Source organism: Solanum pennellii, chromosome 3 (genome assembly GCF_001406875.1).
Source record: "Solanum pennellii chromosome 3, SPENNV200".
In the NCBI taxonomy this organism is placed as follows: domain Eukaryota; kingdom Viridiplantae; phylum Streptophyta; class Magnoliopsida; order Solanales; family Solanaceae; genus Solanum; species Solanum pennellii.
The window spans coordinates 54,535,998-54,560,877 of NC_028639.1; the positions used below are offsets into that span (position 1 = coordinate 54,535,998).

The 24,880-nt window shown below is 36.5% G+C and overlaps 2 protein-coding genes and 1 long non-coding RNA gene across 3 annotated transcripts; all 3 read left to right on the forward strand.

The window, feature by feature from the left end:
• Positions 1-3,370: 3,370 nt before the first annotated feature.
• On the forward strand, positions 3,371-15,977 carry LOC107014353. The gene is made up of 14 exons (XM_015214224.2): positions 3,371-3,608; positions 3,740-6,516; positions 7,303-7,427; positions 7,613-7,712; positions 7,878-8,010; positions 8,102-8,165; positions 8,708-9,467; positions 10,117-10,446; positions 11,218-11,724; positions 11,804-11,876; positions 11,973-12,058; positions 12,747-12,866; positions 13,906-13,976; positions 15,586-15,977. Exons 2-14 carry the CDS (start codon positions 3,898-3,900, stop codon positions 15,683-15,685), a joined length of 5,088 nt encoding a protein of 1,695 aa, XP_015069710.1. The 5' UTR covers positions 3,371-3,608; positions 3,740-3,897; the 3' UTR covers positions 15,686-15,977.
• Positions 13,983-14,429, forward strand: LOC114076542. Its single transcript, XR_003577477.1, has 2 exons — positions 13,983-14,151; positions 14,248-14,429. It is a non-coding gene; the product is annotated as an uncharacterized LOC114076542 (long non-coding RNA).
• Positions 15,978-16,144: 167 nt separating the features above from the next.
• LOC107014901 (CLP protease regulatory subunit CLPX1, mitochondrial) lies at positions 16,145-24,784 on the forward strand. The gene is made up of 15 exons (XM_015215018.2): positions 16,145-17,161; positions 17,369-17,430; positions 17,605-17,705; positions 18,246-18,325; positions 19,707-19,757; positions 19,961-20,035; positions 20,148-20,225; positions 21,088-21,144; positions 21,634-21,704; positions 21,791-21,890; positions 22,511-22,615; positions 22,835-22,897; positions 23,064-23,186; positions 24,313-24,468; positions 24,561-24,784. Exons 1-15 carry the CDS (start codon positions 16,634-16,636, stop codon positions 24,627-24,629), a joined length of 1,719 nt encoding a protein of 572 aa, XP_015070504.1. The 5' UTR covers positions 16,145-16,633; the 3' UTR covers positions 24,630-24,784.
• The last annotated feature ends 96 nt before the right edge of the window (positions 24,785-24,880 follow it).

Consider the following 24,880-nt stretch of genomic DNA (forward strand, 5'->3'; position numbering starts at 1 on the left):
GAAGATTTGGTTGTTTGAAACTCTATTTAGACGACAAAACAAGAGAAAATTTAAAAATATATCTAGTAGACTCTCATGTTTCTTTGAAGCTAGAATACTTCTTTTTCATATTCTGTTCCTCCACCATTGTGAATCCCAATTAGAATGAGGTGTGCTACACTTTTTAGTTAAGATTCAGGAAGCAACTCTCAAAGATTTCACCGTTTATGTTCATAAAAAAGTTTAGATGCTTATGATTCAGGAGGAGGAGGCAAACCTTATGCTAAAGAAGGAAAAAACAGAACATCCTTTATTATTGATTTAGACATTGCCCTAAAACATAATTGCCAATTCCAATTTGGACAAGTACTACACACACTACAGCAACTTGCAGTGGCAGCTACTCATGTCTTACTTGTTCCTTTTGAAAGATCATGCAGCTTCAAGAAAATTCTCATTACCTACACTAAAAGCTACCAAGTAAAGTAATCGTAATGTGCGAGTTCATATTAGACCATGTAAAAGCTATCAATTAAACTCGCAATGTGCTAGGAAGCTAAGGGTGTACATATATTTGCAATTAGCAGCAAAACAGAGCAAAACCAAAACATTAACGTCAGCAAAAGTAGATTAACCTTAACAAAGCGACCTCGCCTATTGTCTCCTACAGCAAAGTTAAACACCTCCACTGTTTAAAAACCACAAACAACATTTAACAAAAGTGAATGATTAAAAGTTTAAAAAAGCGGCACAGAAAAGAGAAACAATTTAATGGACAATAACATGTGATTTGAGACATTTATACAGATGATGAGAGTAGATGAAAAGGTTTTGGAAGAAGGATAATGAAACTTCATAACCGTTGCAGAAGAGAAGTGGGGCAGCAACGATCGATGGGGCGTTTCTGAATAATTCCCTTAATACATTTACTTGAAAGGACTATTTTTGAACTATTCTGAAGCCGCCGGTGAACTAAGCAGCCGCCATTATTAGCACATACAGATCGGGAAAACACTCCGGTGAGTCAATTCTCTGTTTCGCGATGAATTTATTATCTAATTTTGCTTTTTTGCTGATGAAAAGCGCAGTTCAATTAACAATAATCACACTTTTGTTAAAAATTCACTGTAACTATTAGGCAAAAAAAATGAGCACCAAAATATTAACCTGTATATCATCCAGGCACAGAAAAGAGAAATAATTTAATGGACAATAATAAACTAGATAAAGACATACATAGTAAACAGAAAATTAAGAGCAGCTATTCATAAATAAAGAGGAGAAAAAAAGTTACTTGATTGCTGCACATAAAAGAGTAATAGATTATTGGACAATAACATGTTGTTGGAGAGATTTATATAGATGGGTGAAGCATCTGAAAAGGTTCACCATCAGATGAACTTGAGCGTCCAAAACTGTTTGTCGCTTGAGCAGTCTATACGTTGGATGCATGAAGCGTTTTTAGAGAATTAAATTAGATTTCAGATTATAAGTAAATTTAATTTAATTATTAATAATGAGTGAAGCATCTGAAAAGGTTCACCATTAGATGAACTTGAGCGTCCAAAACTGTTTGTCGCTTGAGCAGTCTATACGTTGGATGCATGAAGCGTTTTTAGAGAATTAAATTAGGTTTCAGATTATAAGCAAATTTAATTTAATTATTAATAAATTAATATTTATTAAATTGTAGGGTTAAAATGGTAATTCAACTTTGAGCTTTGAATCTTCCCACTTATAATATAACAAGTACTACACACACTACAGCAACTTGCAGTGGCAGCTGCTCATGTCTTACTTGTTCCTTTTGAAAGATCATGCAGCTTCAAGAAAATTCTCATTACCTACACTAAAAGCTATCAAGTAAAAGTAATCGTAATGTGCGAGTTCATATAAGACCATGTAAAAGCTATCAATTAAACTCGCAATGTGCTAGGAAGCTAAGGATGTACATATATTTGCAATTAGCAGCAAAACAGAGCAAAACCAAAACATTAACGTCAGCAAAAGTAGATTAACCTTAACAAAGCGACCTCGCCTATTGTCTCCTACAGCAAAGTTAAACACCTCCACTGTTTAAAAACCACAAACAACATTTAACAAAAGTGAATGATTAAAAGTTTAAAAAAGCGGCACAGAAAAGAGAAACAATTTAATGGACAATAACATGTGATTTGAGACATTTATACAGATGATGAGAGTAGATGAAAAGGTTTTGGAAGAAGGATAATGAACTTCATAACCGTTGCAGAAGAGAAGTGGGGCAACAACGATCGATGGGGCGTTTCTGAATAATTCCCTTAATACATTTACTTAAAAGGACTATTTTTGAACTATTCTGAAGCCGCCGGTGAACTAAGCAGCCGCCATTATTAGCACATACAGATCGGGAAAACACTCCGGTGAGTCAATTCTCTGTTTCGCGATGAATTTATTATCTAATTTTGCTTTTTTGCTGATGAAAAGCGCAGTTAAATGAATAATAATCACACTTTTGTTAAAAATTCACTGTAACTATTAGGCAAAAAAAAAAAGAACACCAAAATATTTACCTGTATATCATCCAGGCACAGAAAAGAGAAATAATTTAATGGACAATAATAAGCTAGATAAAGACATACACAGTAAACAGAAAATTCAGAGCAGCTATTCATAAATAAAGAGGAGAAAAAAAGTTACTTGATTGCTGCACATAAAAGAGTAACAGATTATTGGACAATAACATGTTGTTGGAGAGATTTATATAGATGAGTGAAGCATCTGAAAAGGTTCACCATCAGATGAACTTGAGCGTCCAAAACTGTTTGTCGCTTGAGCAGTCTATACGTTGGATGCATGAAGCGTTTTTAGAGAATTAAATTAGGTTTCAGATTATAAGCAAATTTAATTTAATTATTAATAATGAGTGAAGCATGTGAAAAGGTTCACCATCAGATGAACTTGAGCGTCCAAAACTGTTTGTCGCTTGAGCAGTCTATACGCTGGATGCATGAAGCGTTTTTAGAGAAATAAATTAGGTTTCAGATTATAAGCAAATTTAATTTAATTATTAATAAATTAATATTTATTAAAATTGTAGGGTTAAAATGGTAATTCAACTTTGAGCTTTGAATCTTCCCACTTATAATATAATATGATACGTTAAAATTGAAGTCACATTTCTCGAAGTCAAAGTCAAACAAATCACAACTGTCACTTACATTGATATACTTCTTCACATTCATTTTATATAATACGATAAAAATTAGTCAAACATTTTTTTTCACTAATTTCGTATGATACGACAAAGTTGGAGTCGTATTTCTCGAAATAAAAAAGTCAAAACCAATAGTAATTCATAATTGTTACTTACCTTAAACAAAAATTGGAACCATATCACATTGACTTACGATGCAATGTTTTTAAAACATCATGAGAACATGTAAATTGGAGAAAAACAACTCAAACAAATCCAGGCTTCCCAATTTTAGTCCAATGGCTTCAGTAGTAATCTTTTCCCATAAACAACAAATCGATAAAGTCAGCTACCCCAATTAGTCAGTCAGTTTTGCTATTGTCTGCTTCAACACTCTATTCGGAAGCTGAAAAAAAGGAAAAAAGAACAAAGCAAATAGAAGTCCAAGGGAGAGGTGAGTCCTTAGTGTTGTTCCAAAGGAAACAGCAGCATTACTCTTCTATGAATCCCCTTTGTGGTCCCTTTATTCATTAGTTTCTTCAAAGGCTGAGTTTTTTTTTTGTGGGGTTCACTTCTCTTGGGAAGTTGAATTCTGTTGGTGATTTTTTTTAGGGTTTTATGTTATAATACAGAAACAAAATCAAGAAAAGACATGAAAAGGGTGTCCAATGATGACCAAAGTTTGAGTTTTGTTCATCAGTAGGTTGGAGGGTTGTTCTGTATTTTGTCAAGATTCAATTTTGATGGTTGATGACAAGGTTATGGAAGACCTGAATCAGAAGCAGGGGAGTTTTGATGGTCAGCTAGTTTTGGTACCTTTTTTGGAAAATGTTGTAGCTAATGCTAGTGTGATAAGTTCAAAGAAAAGGGGAAGACCAAAGGGTTCTAAGAATAACAGGAGAAGTGTGGAAGAAAATGTGGGAACTTCAGGTACAGCTAGTGTGATGGATGGCAGTGGACAAAGGGTTCTTATGAAGAATAGACTAGACAGGCCAAAGGGTTCCAAGAATAGCAGGAGAAGTGGTGAAGAAGATGGGGGAATTTCCGGTACAGTTAGTGTGATGGATGGCAGTAGAGAAGGGTTTCTTATGAAGAAGAAGATGCAACTAGGCAGGCCGAAGGGTTACAAGAATAACAGAAGAAGAGGTGAAGAAAATGTGGGAATTTCAGGTACAGTTAGCATGATGGATGGCAGTGGAGGAGGGGTTCTTATGACGAAGAAGAATAAGCGACTAGGAGGGCCGAAGGGCTCCAAGAATAAGAAGAGAAAGGTTGGAGAAAATGGGGAATCACCAAATGCAGCTGGCATAGGCAATGACAGTGATGCGATGCTTATGAAGAAGAAGAATGTTGGACAAAGGCACAAGGGTTCTAAGAGCAAAAAGAAAAATATGGAACAAAACAGGGAGCATCAGGTAAGGAGAACCAAGAAGGAAGGCGAGGAAAGGATGAAGGATTGTGGAGAAGAAGGGAGTATCACGAAGCGAGGTCGAGGAAGGCCAAAGGGTTCAAAGAGTGAGAAGAAAACTGTGACTGCTAATGAAACGGGGGTACTGTTACTAATAGATGATACTAGTGTTGGAAAGAGAAATACCGATGTTGTTGAGAAGGAAATCTTTACAACTGGTGATTTTGGAATAAGCGCAAATCAAGTTTCTGGACGCAATGAGATTGTCAAGAAGAAAATTGGTCGGCCCAAAGGCTCCAGGAACAAGAAGAAAGTCTTGATAGGTCGTCTGACTGTTCCTAGTCGCAATGAAGGTGGAAGCAAGGATATTGATAGCAATAAAGGGAAGATTCTTATGCCTGCAGAAAATGCTGGGAAAATGGACGATTTTGTTGTGGGTTACAAAAAACATATAGTCAAGCGAGGTCGGCCCAGGGGTTCAAAGACTAAGAAGAAAGTCACATTAGCCTATATGAGTAATGCTAATGCTACTACTGGACATGAAGTAGATGTTATGTGCCAAGGTGAGAATGAGAAAAGGATCACAATGGCTGGTCAAAATGGAGTAACTCTGAATGAGGATCAAGGTATGATAGTCAAGAAGGAGGACATGCGTGGCAGATCCAGAGGTTCAAGGACCAAGAGCAAAGTTATACCAGGTCATTCTAGTGGTACTAATACTAATGATGGGGACATGGATGCAGTCAGGAAGGAAGATGATGGAAAGAGAAAATTTGTAGCTGAAGGTGGGGGCAATGGAATAGCTATCAGTAATGGAGAGAGGATATTCAAGAAGGAGAGGCGTGGCCTGCCCAAGGCCTCTAAAAGTAAGAAGAGAACTACTGGCAGTAATTTCGCAGATGCTAATCTCAATAATAGAGAACAAGATGTGGGTACTATGAGGTTAAATGTGGCTGAAAATGGAATGCTTTTAACTGAAGAAAATAAGGGAGACCTAAATGAAGTTGCTTTGGTTTCTGCAGTTAGAGTTATCAAGAGGAAGGGTGTCCTTGGCCAGCCAAAGGGTTCAAAGAATAAAAAGAAAACTATTATAAGCAGCTCCAGTGATGTTTGTTCTGGTCATGGAGTTGGAGCGATGAATAGTAGTAAGGAACATGAGAATAAAATGGCGAGCCTAGCAACTGATCACATGGTGGGGATACTGAGTGAAGTTACTATTACTAAGATGGATAGCTGCAGCCTGCCCCAAGGTTTGCATAATGAGAATAAGATTGTTGAATCTGGCGAGAATCAGCATGCAATTGTTGACGCTGCTGAAGATGGCACCAGAAAGGTGGTTAAGAAGAAGAGATGCCGAGGAAGGGTGAAAAATTCAGAGAATAAGAAACAAGCTGCAGTTAGGCGAGGGAGGCCAAAGGGCTTGAAAAACAAAAGAATGGCAGGTGAAATTGCTACTGTTACTAATGTGGTAAATTTGAGCATAAAGCGAAAGAATGGACGTGGACGACCCAAAGGCTCAAAAAATAAGAAAGCAAAAATTATGAGTGAAATAAATAATAAAACTGCTGGAGCACTTATAGTGTATGATGACGGAGGAGGTAGTCAAGCTGAGCAGAAAGTGAAACACTGTGGCATGCTTCCTGTTGCCACTGAAAATGGGGGCATATCAGGTGAATCTGTTTTATTGGATGCTTTGGGAGGTGGGGTCAGTAAGAGGAAAGTTAGCAGCGGGAGACCAAAAGGGTCAAAGAACAAGAAAAAGGCAGTCACTTTCGATATGGGGTTACCTTGTCAAGTTAGTTGTCAGAATGCTGTTAGTAAGATGGTTAAGCGCAGAGGGAGGCCGAAGGGTTTAAATGATAAGAAGAAAATTTCTATCGTCTCTGACTGCAAGGGAGAGCAGGAACTTAGTGCAAATGCAGAAACAAGTGGACTGACAGGTCAAGGAGTATTGGTCAGGATCTCTTCTTCCCAAACCTATCTGTCTTCTTGTTATGATTTGTATGGAATTTTATTTGTAAAAACCTGAAGCTAAAAAGTCAAATATAAATAGAACTTAAGAGCTGCAAATTGAAGTTATATTTGATCAGAATTTTTTGACTGTCTCATTGCAATTATAGACTTGGAAAGTTTTTGGGGTTACAATCACTAATTATATACTACAAATTGCCTCCTGCCATTTATGAAACCTGCTCATCTTTCAATCAATCTTTTCTTGGTAGTTAGATTCATGTGAGACGAGAATTTAGAGGAAACAGTTCTTATTATCAATGGTCCATGGCTCTATGCTAACATAGTGAAGCACTCAATGGTTACTGACATATCAAAACAAAGAGGCCAACTTCCTTGGGGAAGTGGGGAATCTTTTTTTTTTTGCATACTCATTTGAGTCCTCAGACTGATATCTGACATATAATTCTCTATCCAATTTTTGTTCATGCTCGATTTCTCAAATAAGTGATATTGACACTATTTATGGAGTTTTAATAAAGCTCAAGTTATAGCACTAGTATATAGATTCATTTGCCATGGATGGTCATTATAATAATTTGAATTTGAGCTTGTACAAGAAAGCTTCTCCTGTACTCATGAAGCATAAAATGAGTGTGCCCCTGGAAAGAGGATTCACGTGCTACTAATATTATTTTCATTTATGTAGTAGGAAAATTTGGGATATTGTGGCAGACATACATTCGGGCTTAAATTTGTAACTGTGTCCTAATGAGGTATCTATATGTAGGACGCTATTGGTTGGAAGGATCAGCAGAACTTTTGGTGTCATCAGTGCAGAAATATTAAAGCTTCTGTTGTTACCTGTTCAAAATGCAGAAGGAAACACTATTGCGACGACTGCATTGCAAAGTGGTAATGAAATTAATCTCATTTGTTCACAAACCAAAAGAGAAAGGATTCTGTATTTGTTGGTCTGCAGTGTTTTTTCTTCTTATAGGTGAATGGTAGATGTTCATTAGTATTATAACAGTTATAACTATGTTAATTCAAATTGAGGTTGTTAATAGTGTTTTCTAAAATGTTGAGATAATGAATAGGTATCCAGATAGAACAAACGATGAAGTAGAGGACACATGTCCTTTCTGTTATGGTAATTGCAATTGTGGAGCTTGCCTTCAAAAAGATGTCTTCTTAAAGGTCTGTAAACAAGTTAAATTTACTTCTTGTGTGATCATGTATTATAGTTCAGGTGCTGATATAACTAAATAATTTAGCTACTTTTTCTTTTGATAAATCAAATAATTGTCATCCATGCAACACAACAAGTTGGTATGAAAATAACTAGGTCTGTTAGGGTTGCAGGACTGCTGCAAAGAAACTGATGAAAATATGAGATTGGAGGGTTCACTTTATTTGCTATTCAACATTCTGCCCCTCCTCAGGCATATTCAAAAGGAGCAAAGGTTTGAGCTAGAGGTTGAAGCAAACATTCGTGGTACTATTTTAATTCATTCGGATAATTTCAACTAGCTTGTTGGTGGTGGCTCAGAATGTTCAGTGCTGTTTCTGGTCTCTTTTGTTTTCAGGTGTTCAGCTGACAGAAGAAGACGTCATCATATCAGCCGTTGATGATGATGATAGAGTGTATTGGTATGGTCTCCAATATAATGATTTTTTGTTGCGCTATCTATGCACATACACCATGTATAATGTTTTATGAGTTATTATTCATCCATAGGGACATTAGACGTAAGTTGTTTCTTCATGGAGTAAACAGTGGGATTGATTGTTCAAATATCTTTCTGTTGAAGTCAATTTTGTTTCTTATCTGCTCTTTAACTCAGCAGCTATTGCTTACACGATCTGTTTCGTGAAGCTGCATTGTTCATTCCTCCTGATAATGTATTGCCTTCTACTTTGACACCCAATGATTTCTTTGACCTTTTGATTTGTGAACACTAATTTTCTATGGTTATTACATAAAGAAAGGTGTGTCTGTGGACGCGGTAGCTCAAAGTTTCCAGAAGTTCTTTTATTAGTTTGAAATGTAGTTTCTGTTGAACATATTCTCTGTCTTTATTTGTTTATTCTGGAAGAAAGAATGTAAGCTTACACAGAATGTTTACTATTTCCAGAGCTCAGTTTTGTCATGACACAATAGCTGTAATGATGCATGGTTCCTTATTTGGCAGTGATAATTGCAACACATCCATTGTCAATCTCCATAGAAGCTGCCCAAATCCTGATTGCTCTTACGATATCTGTGTCAATTGTTGTCGGGAACTCAGAGATGGTGCCCAGCATGGAGCTACTGAAGTCAGCTCATCTCTCAGCAAGTCGGTGGAAGCTAGTCGTATCACAGCATTGAAGGGAAACAATGCGCCAGATGGCTGGAGAAGTCCAGAGACCCTCCTTGCTAATGATTGTCCAACTCACATGTCCTTCGATGTTGCTGAGTGGAGAGCCAAATCTGATGGCAGCATACCCTGTCCTCCTAAAGAGTGTGGTGGTTGTGGTTCTTCTTTAATGGCTCTAAGGCGTATCTTCGAAGCAAATTGGGTAGACCAACTAATTCAAAGTGCTGAGGCCTTAACATGCAACTACCGCCTTCCAGATATAGATTTGTCGCATGGGTGTTCATTTTGTCTTGCTACCACTTCTGTCCAAGACGGTGATAACCGCTGTCAAGTAAGAGAAGCATCTTTTAGGAACAACAGCCACGATAATCTTCTGTACTGTCCTAATGCTGTTCATGTTGATGGCAACGAGTTTGAGCATTTTCAAATGCATTGGAGGGCTGGTGAACCTGTAATAGTTAGAAATGCACAAGCTAAGGCCTCTGGTCTTAGCTGGGAGCCAATGGTAATGTGGAGGGCCTTCAGAAAAGCAAGTAAAAAGCTGAAAGAGGAGCATTTCTCTGTCATGTCCATTGATTGCTTGGATTGGTGTCAGGTATGCATTTAATTTGTGTAAATTATTCCTTGTGGAAAAAAGAGATAGAATCACAGCATACCTGTTCTCAAGTTATCATATGCTTCCTAAATTTTGGTCCTAAAGCTACTATATATGTATAACATGAGTTGCTTATTTATTTTCTCTAATTTTTATTCTCGTCAAATTTCATTGCATTGTTCACGATGGCTTGCAGTTGACCTTTTTTTTCATCTAAAATGAATTTGAATCTGGGAAATTATCTCTTGCGTGATTTCACTCCCAACATCTCCTAGCTGGTCTCTTGTGTATTTTACCCTACCTGACCAAATTGCAGTTTTCCATTACCTGATTAGAATTGGAAAATTATCCAAAAAAATATAAAAAAAAAGAAGTCTAGAATTGGCAATTACCTTTCCTGGTAGGTTGGTGCTAAACTGCTAATTTGCTATATTGGTTTGTCTTTGTTATTTGCACCTTACTATGATATCATGATTGGCTGGTTTAGCTTACCATGAATCCTGGTGTTATTGTTGTGCTGTTATTATTTTAATTACTATTATTATCATTATTATTATTATTATTATTATTTTTATTTTATTTTTATTTTTATTATTATTATTATTACTACTGTTATTATTATTATTATTATTATTATTTTATGATGCAGGTTCAGATAAATATTCATCAGTTCTTCAAGGGCTACTTGGAGGGTCGCAGGCATCACAATGGGTGGCCAGAAATTTTAAAACTGAAGGATTGGCCTCCGGCTAATACTTTTGAAGAATGTTTGCCGAGGCATGGAGCTGACTTTTTTGCTATGCTTCCGTTTAGCGAATACACTCATCCTAGACAAGGTCTTCTAAATTTGGCCACTAAGCTCCCAGATACTGCCTTGAAGCCAGACTTGGGACCTAAAACTTATATTGCTTATGGATATCAAGAAGAGCTTGGAAGAGGTGATTCTGTCACTAAGTTGCATTGTGATATCTCTGATGCGGTATGCTCATTCCAACAACTGTTCGATTAATCTTATTCCAGGTTCCTGTTTGGCTGATTTCATTTTGCTTATCATGGGGATTGCATCCCTTCCCCAAATTCTATACTGACATCTAATACAATTTTCCCCTTGAGATCAGAAACTGCATGTGCTTCAATAGGCAAGTGTAAGATTGGAGTTGTACTTTTTATTGTTTTGGTAAAATCACAGGACTTTGATATGTCGTAAATGTTACTGATAAACAATATGAATACCATACCTAAATGAACAGTTCCCTTATGGAAGCAAATCTTATTGTTCAATTAATTAATAAAAATCTTAAATTTTTTATGATTTTTCAATCCTTAGAACGGGAAGACCTAAATCTAGATTAATTTTTATTTTTTGAGAAGTAATATGCTTGCTGGTTAGGGCAGGATTTTTCTCTGAGAAAGAAAATTTTGAGGAGTTGGTAAGGGCAGAATTCCAAGGAAAGAATTGATGAATTCGAAGGAGCTGGTCAGCTCGTAATAATACATCACTTATTTCCTCTCAATGCTACTTTATCTAATCAACCTTTTGATCAATTCAAGTTTTATGTATGTTCTTTTTCTTTTTTGGATTTGTAAAATTATTGTTACTAAAAAGCAGCAATCTGCTGCAAAATATTAACATACGAAAAGCCTCAGTACAGGTTGTGTAATGAGCTCAAGAAGTCTATCATGGCCTCTGTGTGATTTCAATTAACATGTTACAATAATAAAACAACTTGGTTTTGTGTGTGTTCTTCAGGTCAACATATTGACTCATACAACCAAAGCAAAAGTTGATCACAATCAACGTGAAATCATTGAAAAACTAAGGAAGCAACAAGAGGTTGAAGATTCAAAGGAACATTGTCCAGGCATAGCTGAGGCTCCAGATTCTCATCAAAGATCTGACAAAACTGAAACTATAAACTTTTATTCTCAGGAAAGCACTGGTGATAACAAAAGTTGCTTGCCAGAAACTATGGACAAGGGGAAAGATATTGATAAAGGAGAAAATATAATTTCCGAAAGGGATTATGCTGATATATCTGGCAGAACTTCTCTACCCAATGAGATAAACCCAAGTACCAATGCCTTGGCACTAGCGGAAGCGGATGTAGCTCTCGAAATCAAGCAAGATTGTTCAGAAATTGAATGTGGGGGTGCAGTATGGGACATCTTTCGCAGACAAGATGTACCCAAGTTAATAGAATACTTGCAGAGGCATTGGAGAGAATTTCGCCATTTTAACAATGCTCCTGTGTCTTCAGTAAGTTTTCTTGCACTTCAAGTTTGATGATAGTACAAAGTGCTGAATCGTTGAATTTACTCCTAGCTTTCACTCTTAGGTTATTCACCCTATCCATGATCAGACATTTTATTTGGAGGAGAAGCATAAAAAACAGCTGAAGGAGGAGTTCAGTAAGAATCCTCTTTTCCTTAGTTGATTCTGAAAAACAGTAGGTAATGACTTTGCAAGGGTATCTAATCCCACCCTTTCTCTCTTGTGATTTACAGACGTTGAGCCATGGACGTTTGAGCAATACCTTGGTGAAGCTGTTTTTATTCCTGCAGGATGTCCTCATCAAGTGAGAAATAGACAGGTGAAACTCCCAGTCTAACTATGCATACTTTGAAGTATCAGAGATTTTGTATTTCATCATTAGTATGGTTGTACCTGAATTTCCTGTGTGTTTGTTATGTTATCCAGTTGAATTTCACGGTGTTTTACCTCAAACTTATTGGGGGTAAAAGCACTATATTCTTCAAATTTATGCAAAAAGGAACATGTTTCAGAAAATCAAAACCTGTTATAGTTTGACACTGGACGATGATTTATAAGACAGTATAAAAAATAGTACAACATTGCTATAGTAATAGAATTTTTAATTTGTTTCATGATTTCTAAGCCAAATGTCTGCTATGCTTTATCTGAGCTTTGATAATTTAAGAAGCCTTGTGACTGAAGCAAACTCTGAGCTCTCTTCTTTTGGAATTTGATCTAAGTGAATCTGACTCTGGCTAGAACATTTTCCTGGGAGTGTATTTATACTGTGTAGCTCTTCTCAGTCCTTGCAATTTCTTTCTTTCTCCAATGGGTTCTGGAATTAATACTATTTGAACTCACTTATAGAAATATTAATGCTACATGAGATGTAGTATCTGCAGTACTCATTTTGCTGGTACTTCGATTGATGAAATATTTATTGCTGTTTCTATCTGTGTTCACATCTTAATGTACTACACTTGGTATTGATTTGTCATCCATCTACCGCTATTGTACTTTGACAGTCATGTATCAAGGTTGCTGTTGACTTTGTATCCCCGGAAAATGTTCAAGAGTGTATTCGCTTGACGGAGGAGTTTCGCTTGCTACCCAAAGGCCACCGATCTAAGGAAGATATATTGGAGGTACATTCATTAGTGCATATTACAGCACAAATGCTATTTTGCATTCTGAATTCAACAGTCTCTTTCCATCACTGTGTTCGTAAATCATAGGAAGATACTTTTATCTGCTTAAAAGATTTTGACTGAGTATTAGTAGAGTAGGACCCCAAGCAAAATATCAGTGATGCTATGGGGATATTATCCTGAAGCTTTTCTAAAACATATAAACGAAATGCTAATGCATCTCCATCATTCCAATTCTACATTCTATATTCTATCCTTTACTTTTTCTTTTCAGTAGATTTATCCAACACATTTCCCATACATCAATATCATAGCTATGCCAAATAACTGGACAGTACATTCCTTTGCTGAAGAAATTAGAAGACAATTGCTAGGAGGAAGTGTAAGAAGGATCATTCATCTCTTCAATTAATTAATAGCAGGTGTTGCAGCGGTCATTAGGAAATGTTGTCTGATCTGAGAATCTTTTGGCTATCCTGCAGTTTTTATGGTCAAATGACAGAAACTTAATATTGTGTGTAGTGTAAAGCTTAAGCATTGTAGTCATCACTGGCATTCTGGAACCATGTTTTCTATGTTTAGCTCCTTGTTTTCCCTTTTTTGATTGGTTCGATCTTCATCCACGGGATATTTGTGTGTTCTGTGAGTTTGACCTGGCTTAAAAAACATATTTGACATTTTGTGTCTATGATTCAAACTCTAGATATTGTCCATCCATCATTCTTTGCCCTGTATTTATGGTAGTCGAACGTAGGTATTAACGATTGTGACATTTGACAAGCTGCACTTTTTCAATGTGAAATCAGACTTGATCGGTTAGTTCTTTCTGGTTTCTTGATTAACATTTGGCACTTGATGACTCAAAGTAAGTGATGGGTATCTTTTCTGCTTGCTATTTTGCTGATCCCTGATATGAAACTGTAAATGTAAGAAACTACTTTTTGGTCACAGACATGTGCTTGAAAAATGTGATGCATCATGCTCTCGAAGTGTCCTTATCTTTTGTTCAAGTGATTGTTTGATGATATTGTTATAGGTGAAGAAGTTGGGGCTTTATGCTGCTAGTGTTGCTGTTGATGAAGCCATAAACCTGTTGTCAAAACTTAAGTAAGTTTTTTGTTACTAGGTTATGTTCTTCATTGTTTTCCCATGTTTCTCTGGGAAGGGCAAAAAACACCAGTGTGATCGATTACTGAATTTATGACTATCTGGGATTAACTAGGTTTGTGTATTTATGAGGCTTTCACGGAAGAAAGATGTCCTCCAGATTTATCTTTCAAAGGTCTCCTCAAAATTGAATAAAAATGCATACTTAGATTTTCTTGTGATTGTTACAAGTCTTAGTGATACTATCTGTAATGGTCGTCAACCTTTACAGATAGAAACAACCACCTGGAGATCCCTGAGTTGAATGTCAGCTTCCACACTAGGTGTGAAGCTCATCTGCTCCAGCCTTAGTGATGTGGATTGTCTTGGTAATATGTGTTTGTCGGCTGGACAGGCTGCCTGGTGTATTGGCTGAGGTGCACACAAGCTAGCTACACCAGTATTTTCAAAAAAGAAATAGAAATAATACTATCTGTAAAAGGTCAACAATATAACTCGTAACAGTTTCTGGAATGTCAGGTGTAATCACACTGCCAAAAGACAGAAGGATGTAAGTTTATTTTTCTACTTACATTTCATGAAAAACGAAGATTTCAGTTTATTCTGATTAGAAGGAATGAACTAAATTATTACATTTGAGAAGTAGGGCAGTGCGGATAAAAGTTCTATTTTTTTTTAAAAATAAGTTACTAATTTTTTTTGTGAGCCTAACTATTCTATTCTTGTAACCCTTGCATCTTCTTGATGCCTTCTACTGAATCTAGTTCATCAAGAAAAAAAGTTCTAATCTTTTGCCTGGATTTCTTCCAAAAAGTTTGGCTCTTTTTCTGTGGATCTCTTTCCAAAGGGTAAGCTGCCTACATCACATCCTTTAGGGGTGTGGCTCTTCCCTGTACCCTATGTGAGTGCAGGAGGCTTAATGTGCCAGACTGCAATTCTTTTTCCATCTGAGTTTCAGCCAATGTTTTACTTTCATCAACTGCTTTGACCAACTGGATTAGAAATTTAGTCAGTCACTACTTAGACAGTTGAACTAGTTTAGGTGAAATTTAGACGTCACACTATAAGCCACAAGCATCTCCTGAATGATAGTAATTGATAATAATGTAGAGCTTTCAGTTGGAGCTCCAGGCGGACACCTTAAATGAAATGGACTCGAGCTCATGGTGATGGAACCACAATGTCTAGGCCTCTAGGGCGATAGGAATGTCAATTGACGAAGTTTAATGTTTTCAAAATGGTGAATATAAATATCTACTGCACACGTTGACCTGTTGTGGGGCGGTTGACCCAACAACCGTGTTTTTGCTTCCGAGACATAATGTTTTTTCCCCAAATGTCAGTAAAGTGGTAGTTTTTCTTTGACATAGTGGCCAGCCTAAAGAAACTTTTAGCCCTTCTTGGAGCTGGTGTGTCTTTTTAGCTGCTGCCTCGTTGTCCCAAGGAAGAAGTTGTCACTTGAGAAGTGATGTACACAATTGAAAAATCCCCTGCCCCTGAATTTCTGTTGCAAAATATTGCGGTTAAATGGTTGATCTGAGGCATGTTGGAACTTGACTCTCTAATTTTCATACTCATGGAATGAGTAACTCTGTATTTCGTTTGGCAGTGCTCCTCAATCTCGTGATGAATTGCAACAGCAAGAACATGCTACCGGAACTGAGAGCTCTATTGCAGAAGGCCTGGATAATGGGATCCATCAGCTGTAGTGACCAAGACTGAAGGCTGCTCTTGTTAAATAATGAAGATTTTGAAGTTTTTAGAGAACATTTATTTGATTCTAAATCTTTTGATTGGATTGTGAGGCATTTCTGTTCTTGTATACTTTTTGTTTTCGCCTCTCCAAAATAATAATCCTTTTGAGGCATTCCTTTAGATGTCTGTCTTTATGGCTCATTGAAGCTTGTAATGAACTCAAGTTTAAACCGATGCATAGTTACCTTGAGCTTTGTTCTTCCTCCATCTTGACTAATAAAGTTATTGAGTAATATTTTCTCGATTCGTTCTTGCTTGTCAAAGTTTTAAGTTACGAAAATTAATTTGACTTTTCTTCGGTATTAAATTAAATTAGGTATCTTTACAAAATTAATATAAAGAGAGTGACAAAACAAGAGGAATGACAAGAAATCAAGAGTGAAAAATAAACATTCATTTTACTTGTCATGTTTCACTTTGCGATCGACACAACAAAAAGACAAAACAAGAGGAATGACAAGAAATCAAGAAACCAAAGAGAGACAGTACGACATCGTTACTTGATTCCTGTAGATTTTTTCTTTCCAACACTTCATGTAGATATTCCTGAAAGTAACTATCATTTCATTGCTTGCTGCTTATCACTCTTTTGGATATTAAAATTTAATTCTTCTGTGTTGCTCTAGAAAATCCTCATTACTCCTCCACTACCAAAATCCTCTCTGTAAACAAGAATTTCTCAATTTTTCAGTTTTCTTTGTCTGATGGGTCATCTCCCAAACCCCACAAAAGTCTCCTCTCTTCCGACAAACATCAAATCTTGAAATTGTTACTCATACCCACATCCCTTTTCATTACATAGTCATCTGTATCTTGTTCAGACATATAAAAAGAAAGAATCTTTACTTTGTTTTCTTGTTTTTCTTTGTTGGGGCGTTGAGTTTCCACTGAACTAAGCCGATATGGCAGCTGTACTTAGATCGAAATCGTCTAGACATACGGCTTCTATGGCTATTACCCACTTTAGATACTTTATCATCAATGATTTTCACACGGGTCATTTACCCAATTTCCATTTGTGTAATCGAACCAAATGGGATAATTTGGTCTCAAATTCTGGTCATAGTTCTTCTTTATTCAAACCTGTATCGTTTCGTGGTGAATTTGTTGACCGATGTTATGATAATTTGAAGAATTCAAGTAGGAAGAGTAAGGAGAAAATTAATATGTCTAGTAACTATGGGGAACCTCCTGAGATTTGGCAACCACCTGGTGAGGGGATTGTGGTTCGTCCTGGTGTGAAATTTGTTCAGGTGGGTGAAGGGGAAGGTCCTGGTTCGGGTTCGGGTTCGGGTTCTGGAGGTGGGTTTGGTTCCGGGTCAAAAGATGGGTCTTGGGGTGGATCCAATTTGGGTACTCAATTTCCCACACCAAAGCAACTGTGTAAAGGACTTGATAAGTTTGTAATTGGACAGGAGAGAGCTAAAAAGGTAATCTTTTTAAAAGTTCTCTCTTTTGGAACTGATAATTCTGGGTACTCACAGATAAAGATAGTCTAGTCCTTCATTTTATGCTTGCTTTATTGATTACAATGTGATTAGAAGAGCTCATTTTGTGTCCAAGGGTGCTTGAGATCTAGTAAAAGAGACTATTCTTGAGCTGCTAGAGTGACTTTCTTTATCATTATGTGATTGCAGGTTCTGTCTGTCGCCGTATATAATCATTACAAGAGAATATATAATGACTCTTCACATAAGTGGTTAGTTTTGAACACTGCATAATTCCCATGTTTTTTCACCTACCCCCTTCCCTGTATTTTATGTTTTCTCCATGTGACATGGAAGATGAAGCTATTTGGACCATTGGAACTCAGAGATGGAAATTCCTATACCTTATCTATTCTTCTAATGTATCGTTTAAATGTGGTACCAAGGCCTGCAGGAAATGACAGTAGTGAAAAAACAGATGGAGTAGAAAATGAATCTGTGGAGCTTGAGAAGAGTAACATCCTTTTAATGGGACCAACAGGTTCAGGTAATCTTTATAATTGTCCATTGTGCTTCTTGAGGTCTCAAATGTGGTAAAGAAACATTTCAGATAAACACGCCCTTGAAGTATGGAACTTTAGATTCACCAGCAGAGAAATCTGTTTTCCCCTTTCTCCTGCTTTCTTTTTCTTTTTAATTACAAAATTTTTCTGAAGATACTGCGAGGTGCTATTTACTTATAGTGGTGATATGATGGTCTCAAGCTAATGCTCATTCTCTGACTCATAATATCACTATACATGTGCGCTGATATGAGATAACTTTGACTATGTATATTAAAGCTAAGACTGTGATGATGAGGGTGACATGATTTTTGCTTTTTGACTATGATTTAGTAATTTTAATGCATCGCTCTCGTTTATCTTTTATCCCATAAAGTTATCCTGGCTCCCTGCTTTTGTCATTGGAGGGGGTAGGGGTGAATGAGTAGAGATCTAACATTGTCATTATCATCGTTGATAGCGTGATCCTTATTTTAATAAAAAATACTTTTTCACTTGAGTATTTTGTGTCATATCAAGGACAGGGAAAACTTTACTTGCCAAGACCTTAGCTCGATTGGTGAATGTTCCCTTTGTAATAGCAGATGCTACGACACTAACTCAGGTATGTTGTTATCCTGTCACTTCCTTGGTAGAGATAGGAAACAATCTCAGCTTAAAAATCTATAAATAGGATTAATATTTTTCTAAATCTTGTTCTCTTAAATGTAAATTATGTCAACACTGTCCTTAAAGTTCAAATTTCTTATTTCAAAACATAATTTCCCCCCTTGTATATTTGTTACTCTTGCACATATATTGTGTGTGTTAAATTGTTTGAAACTTTCTTGAGCCGGCAGTCTATCGGAAACAACCTAGTTACCGCACAAAGGTAGGGGTAAGGTCTGTGAACACCCCACCCTCCCTAGATCACACTTGTAATATACTGGGTATGTTGTTTATTAATTATTTGCAAGATCCCATAAGCCGTGGGAACCGTTTGCAGATAGTCTGTTTGAGGCCAGAGTTAGTCCGTGTAAGGTGAGAAATCTGAATTAGCTCTTTTGGAGCTACAACTGAGCTGATTTTGCTTTTGATTCAGTGAAAATGTATAATGGAGGAGACCCGTCTTCATCTATTGAAGGCGAGAGTGTTTTGAGGACTAGTGTTGGCATTGAAGACCGTGTAGTACATTGGTGCACGTGAGGAACTTTTGTGGGGACAAAATCATGTTAATGCCTTAGCAGCTAATATGAAAAAGATGAGAAAAGAAGTTGAAAGTAGTGAGGTTGTAAGGAGATGGAGAATAAAGAATAGCTGCTCTCACAATGATTAGGCAAACCCATGTTTCACAGTTCAACTTCTTGGAACTGTGGAATTTCATGAGTCTACTTTTTCAGAGGGTTATTACTATGAACCTGAAGACAAATAGATAGGCTGTTCTTCATTTTGACATTGCAAGACAATTGACACCTAAGTATGTGTATAGATCAATGACACTTGGTATCCGAACTTTAGGCCATCATGAAAAGAGAGGCTACTGTTAATCTAAGTCTACCTTGAGATTAAATAACTAGAATTTTCTGGTGGTTAGGTTAATTTAGTCTGAACATGTTTACTATTCCCTGCCTACCCTGTTTCCAGAGCTTAATCGCTGAAGTCTTTCACAGTAGAGTAGCAGAAAACAAGTGGTGTTATCATTAAACATAGGGATATTTCTTTTGGGTGATCTAGTTTACAAAATAGCCATCAAATGTTTAGGTTTTGTATATCTAAGTATAATATGCATATACTTTACTACAAGATACATACCTATACATAATTAGTGTACAGGTTCTGTATATTTCAGCCATATTGTTAAGTAAGTTTTGGATGAACTGTATATATTGGTAAATTCTCCATTAAAAATAGTTGTCACCTTGATAAGAGTCCTGAAACTGTGGGTTTCCATTCAATGGTATACTTGTTCTAAAAAAGCCAGTCAATGATAATACTTTTGTCTGCAGGCAGGATATGTTGGGGAAGATGTGGAATCTATTCTATATAAGCTCCTCACTGTAAGTACTAAACCTGTTGAGTCTCTTTATCTATAATTTATTGTTCTATTCATGTTCTTATTTTCTTTGTCTTGAGAAGTGGTTACTACTTGTGAAATGTTCTTGCTTCTTAATCAGAATGCATGATTTTGTGCATCCTTTCCAGTGATTTCTAGCCTTGATATGACTTCTCATTTAATTACTCTGGTATGATATTATTGCAGGTTGCTGACTACAATGTAGCAGCTGCTCAGCAAGGCATAGTGTATATTGATGAAGTTGACAAAATCACGAAAAAGGTTAATATTGACTTATTGATTGTTATTTTCTTTTCTTTTTTTTCAGATTTAACTTCACTAGCGACTTCTCATGTGTCAGTTTAGCTGATTCCTCCTATACTGATATTTCCAGGCTGAAAGCCTCAACATTAGTAGAGATGTCTCAGGAGAGGGCGTCCAGCAGGCATTGCTGAAGATGCTTGAAGGAACAGTAAGTGTATAGCTTAGTTTTGCATGTTAATGGTGAATTGATTGCCTCAATATGTTACCACGTGTGGATATTGTTTAATGTTGCAAATGTAGAAGCAACTTTGGCTGCTGATGGCTCATCAACATTAGATCTAGACAAATAGCTTTTGTATATGATGATAACCAGATTGTTATGGAAGGATCACTTTAAAATAACCAGGCTGTTATGGAAGGATCACTTTAAATAACCAGGCTGTTATGGAAGGATCACTTGAGAGTTGGAGGCTTAGTGTCGGACACTTTATCTAACCAAACTATATAAGCTGATTTTTTTTAGATCCCATGGACTGGCTGAATGTAGCTCATCTTCTATGAAATAACTTTTATCTTGCTGGTGTCCTTGGTACTTGTTTCATGTCTTTTTCAGTTTCCTGTAACACAATCTGCGTGTGCTAACTGTGAGTCCTTTTGCCCTTTCTGCTAGTTTATTCCATAAGTAGTAGTGGTGGTTTTCTCTTGTAATATTCTTTCCTCTTTCTTCTTTATTTTGAAGATATTTAATGGAATTACTTGAATCTTGTGTGTTCAATTCATTTAGAAAAAGAAGGAATGGTTTCTTCCTTCTTTTTTCTCCTTTTGATTTTCACATTTCTATTATTATATATCTATCCTTATTCAAATGACCTCCAGATGTACAAAACAATTGTTGTTATAAAAGAATGGTCTGACTATTTTAACGACTAGATTTGCGATTGCGGATCATGGTTTGATTTATAGTTCAGTCGTAATGATTGGAATAATTAATGTTTGCATCATTTGTTTGTATAATTAGGTTTCTGTTACTTATCCCAAAATTAATAATAACAATCAGCTTTCTGTTGCAGATTGTCAATGTGCCGGAGAAGGGAGCTCGGAAGCACCCTAGAGGGGATAATATTCAGGTAGGTTATAAAAACTTCTCATTTTGGGATTAAGATATTTATTCGCAATCAAGAAGAATTTGGAGTGTCCTGGGATTAAAAATGTTTATTTTTGGCTTTGTACTGTTAATGGTTTATATGGATGTCTTCAAATGGATAAAGATTTGTATCCAGTAAGATAATTTGATGTGCTCATGAGCTTGAGTTTAGGATGAATTAATTTACCTTCGTAATTATTTACTGATTTCATAACTGACGTATAGTGACTGTTTCATTTGGCCTTCTGTTAGTGGGTGTATGATAGCTGTTCTTGAAGAACTAGTAAAGAGATCTTTGACTAGTTCTTTTGTCTAAGATTATCTTCATAGTTATTTGTTAACTCTTTGTGCTTTTATATCGTTGGACGACCCTGATTCTTTTGGCATGCTAGGTTTACAGTTGATTTGATGTTTCAGATATATTTCTTTGAGCAAAAAGTTTCTTATAGCGTAATTGTTTATGTCATTACAGATTGATACCAAAGATATTCTCTTTATATGTGGTGGAGCCTTCATTGACTTGGAGAAAACAATCTCAGAAAGGTCTTGCTACTTCCACGTCGTAGTTTTATCTCTTTCCTTTAGTCTGATATTCACCTTATTCCTGATATACTTGTTCTTGTTTTCAGGCGCCAAGATTCTTCAATAGGATTTGGTGCACCAGTTCGCACAAACATGAGGACTGGTGGTGTTACAAGTGCTGCTGTGACGTCATCTTTATTGGAGACAGTAAGTTTCTTCTGAACCCTTGCAGCTTAGCAAACCTTCCAGACCACATATACTAATAGTTTTTTAGCTTGATTGTGGTTGTATTTTGCATGATCATATATGTAGCCTCCATGTTAGCTGCATAGAGAAACTGATGTGTATGGGTTGCTGTGCTTATTGGTCAACGAAAGTAGTTACATGTGCATCAGATGAAGTCAAATGTATGCTACAAGATGAACTGAGATATTAATTTACTGATGTGAAACTTGTTATTACTGTTAGCTATCATTATTCTTCTGCATCTCCAACACGTTTTTCCTAGAATTCCGGTTTTCCCTGCATTTGTAGTTTGAGCAGATGCAGAGTTGTATGTGCTTGTGTTTCATTTACTTCCTCTGGCTTGTTTGATGTCAGTTAAATAAAGTGATATTTGACTGAGATCTTTAAATGTATCATTTTTCCACTTTAATATGGAAAAAGTTCGGGCCCATATAGTACTTCATGTAATTTCTAAATATTTAAGTTTTATTTTTTAAACTATGGATAATTCTGTGACCAATATAGCTCTTTATTCTTACTCTTTTTTATGGCATGTTTTGAAGCATTTACTAATCATTGTACATAATACTCCTGTTATGCAGGTTGAAAGTAGTGATCTAATATCATATGGTCTGATACCTGAGTTTGTCGGCCGATTCCCCATCCTTGTTAGTCTGTCAGCTTTAACTGAGGATCAACTTGTGCAGGTAATGACTAATGTTTGCCGTAACTTGGTTCTTTGGCACTAATTGCCTTATGCACATTATTAGGGCTTGTATGGAAAGCTGGGTCTTCCTTTGCTTGAATAAGGTGGATTTGTACATAAGTTCTGCCATTGGGTTTAATCTTCCAGTACTTTCATCCAGAATATGAGATTATAGAGCAAATTTTGATTTTTCTCTTCTCTCTGTTTCACTTCTTTGCAGGTTCTAACAGAGCCAAAAAATGCGCTAGGGAAGCAGTACAAAAAGATGTTCCAGATGAACGGGGTGAGTGTTTGCCTCTCAAAATCTTTCTCGGCTATGCAGAAAGATGCATCCATTTATCTTTTTAGACCCTGTATCATATGGGCAAGGAGCAGGTTGGAGCTTTTCTAGGTTCCTGTTGATTTGATCAGAATGTTACTTCTCTCATACTTGGAGACTTCTTTCTCAGGTAAAGTTGCATTTTGTTGAAGCTGCACTAAGATTGGTAGCTAGGAAAGCAATATCTAAAAATACTGGTGCTCGTGGATTGCGATCCATATTGGAGAATATATTGATGGATGCTATGTATGAGGTATGTAGTATGCCTTTTTTTCCTCTTCTTTTCCTCTGTGGACCTACAGCGTCTAGTGAGGACTGTTCAGAATATACGTTCTGTAGTTGTTATGCTAACCTGGAAATGAACTAGTTAATTATGTAAAGCAAACTGCTTGACATTATGAAATTTAAACACATTTGCTTAGTGTACTTCTCTTCCAAGTTGCTCGGACTCTTCACTTTCTGTGCCGCTACATAGGGTGTAGGATCCGTACCTGATGTGGTCAACCAATTTTGTGTTACCCAAAGTTGATGGTGACATAGGGTGTAGGATCCGTACCTGATGTGGTCAACCAATTTTGTGTTACCCAAAGTTGATGGTGAAATTCGGTACAGATACAATGATTTCTGTAATAAAAGCACAAGCTAAGGTAAAATTGAAGAAAATGGAATACTCGGTGTTTACAAAATTTCTATGTCAGTCATTTTCCTTATATCACCTTATGGGATTCTCCTCTGGATCTGTACTTTTTGATTTTTTTTCTTCATAATACCTTGTAAGTTCCCACAGTATGTCTCATAATTTATACATATAACACGACTTTTAGATTTTGAATTATTATTAGCCAAATCTTTACACTCGTATCCATACCCCAGAATCTTAAAATTTAGATCATGAAGGATTTGACCTCCAGATCCACACTCGTATCAGACACTCGCACCTGAGTCCAAGCAACTTAGCTTTTCTTTGGTTGTGGATAATATTGCTGAACATAATGTTCAAAATAAAATTGATCAGACCATGGTGCTTATTTCAAATTCTGAACATCTCTATGATCGTGCTTAGAACATGCAGGTTGAGTTCTCTGTATGTTTATATCATAAAGTATGTTCCGAGTTAATGACAAATACTTGTTGGTTTTCACCAAGTATACTATGAAACGGTTAGCTGATAATTCTTTTTTAACTAATAAACAGAAAACAACCAATCAAAATTTGGAGGGGATCATCTAAACAAAACATAAAAATAAATAGCCTGGAGAGATACATTCTAAAGGAACTGTAGCCTGTTGCTGAACTCCCTCAAAACCACTTGTCCTTTATTTTATTTCCTTTTGTCTCGTTCCTTCTGCTAGCGTATTCCTAATTTGTATGTCTTGCAGATTCCTGATGTCAGAACAGGCGATGATGTAATAGATGCCGTTGTAGTTGATGAGGAGTCTGTAGGAACTGAGGGGCGAGGATGCGGGGGTAAAATCCTTTATGGCAAAGGTGCATTTGACCGACACTTCCCACCGAATAGATCAAAGGATTCTGAGGTAAGTTTAACCTGGCATGATCTGGTATTTGATGGTCGCGAATACAGTGTTAAATTATAGTATATAACGTTTTTCATGTTGCACTACAACAGGCAAACATGGAGGGGTCTGATGGAGACCATGAGGCGGAACAGGAGCTTCCTTCCATTGTTGCTTTGTAAATGTTCTGTGAGGTGTATTTCTGGTCTCACTTGTGTACAGTAATCTAAAATTCAAATAAACAATGTTATTTAAATAGAGCTCAATGTACTTTCATACTGCATTTTGTTGTGTTTTACTGTTATCTTGCTATTTATTCTTTGATCTGCACTAGCTATATAATTCTGAAGTTAGAAACTGCCACCCTTCTCAACTTTTCTCTTGGCTATTATTTGAGCAGAATATGCATCTTATGATTCTAGTCATCCTTTAG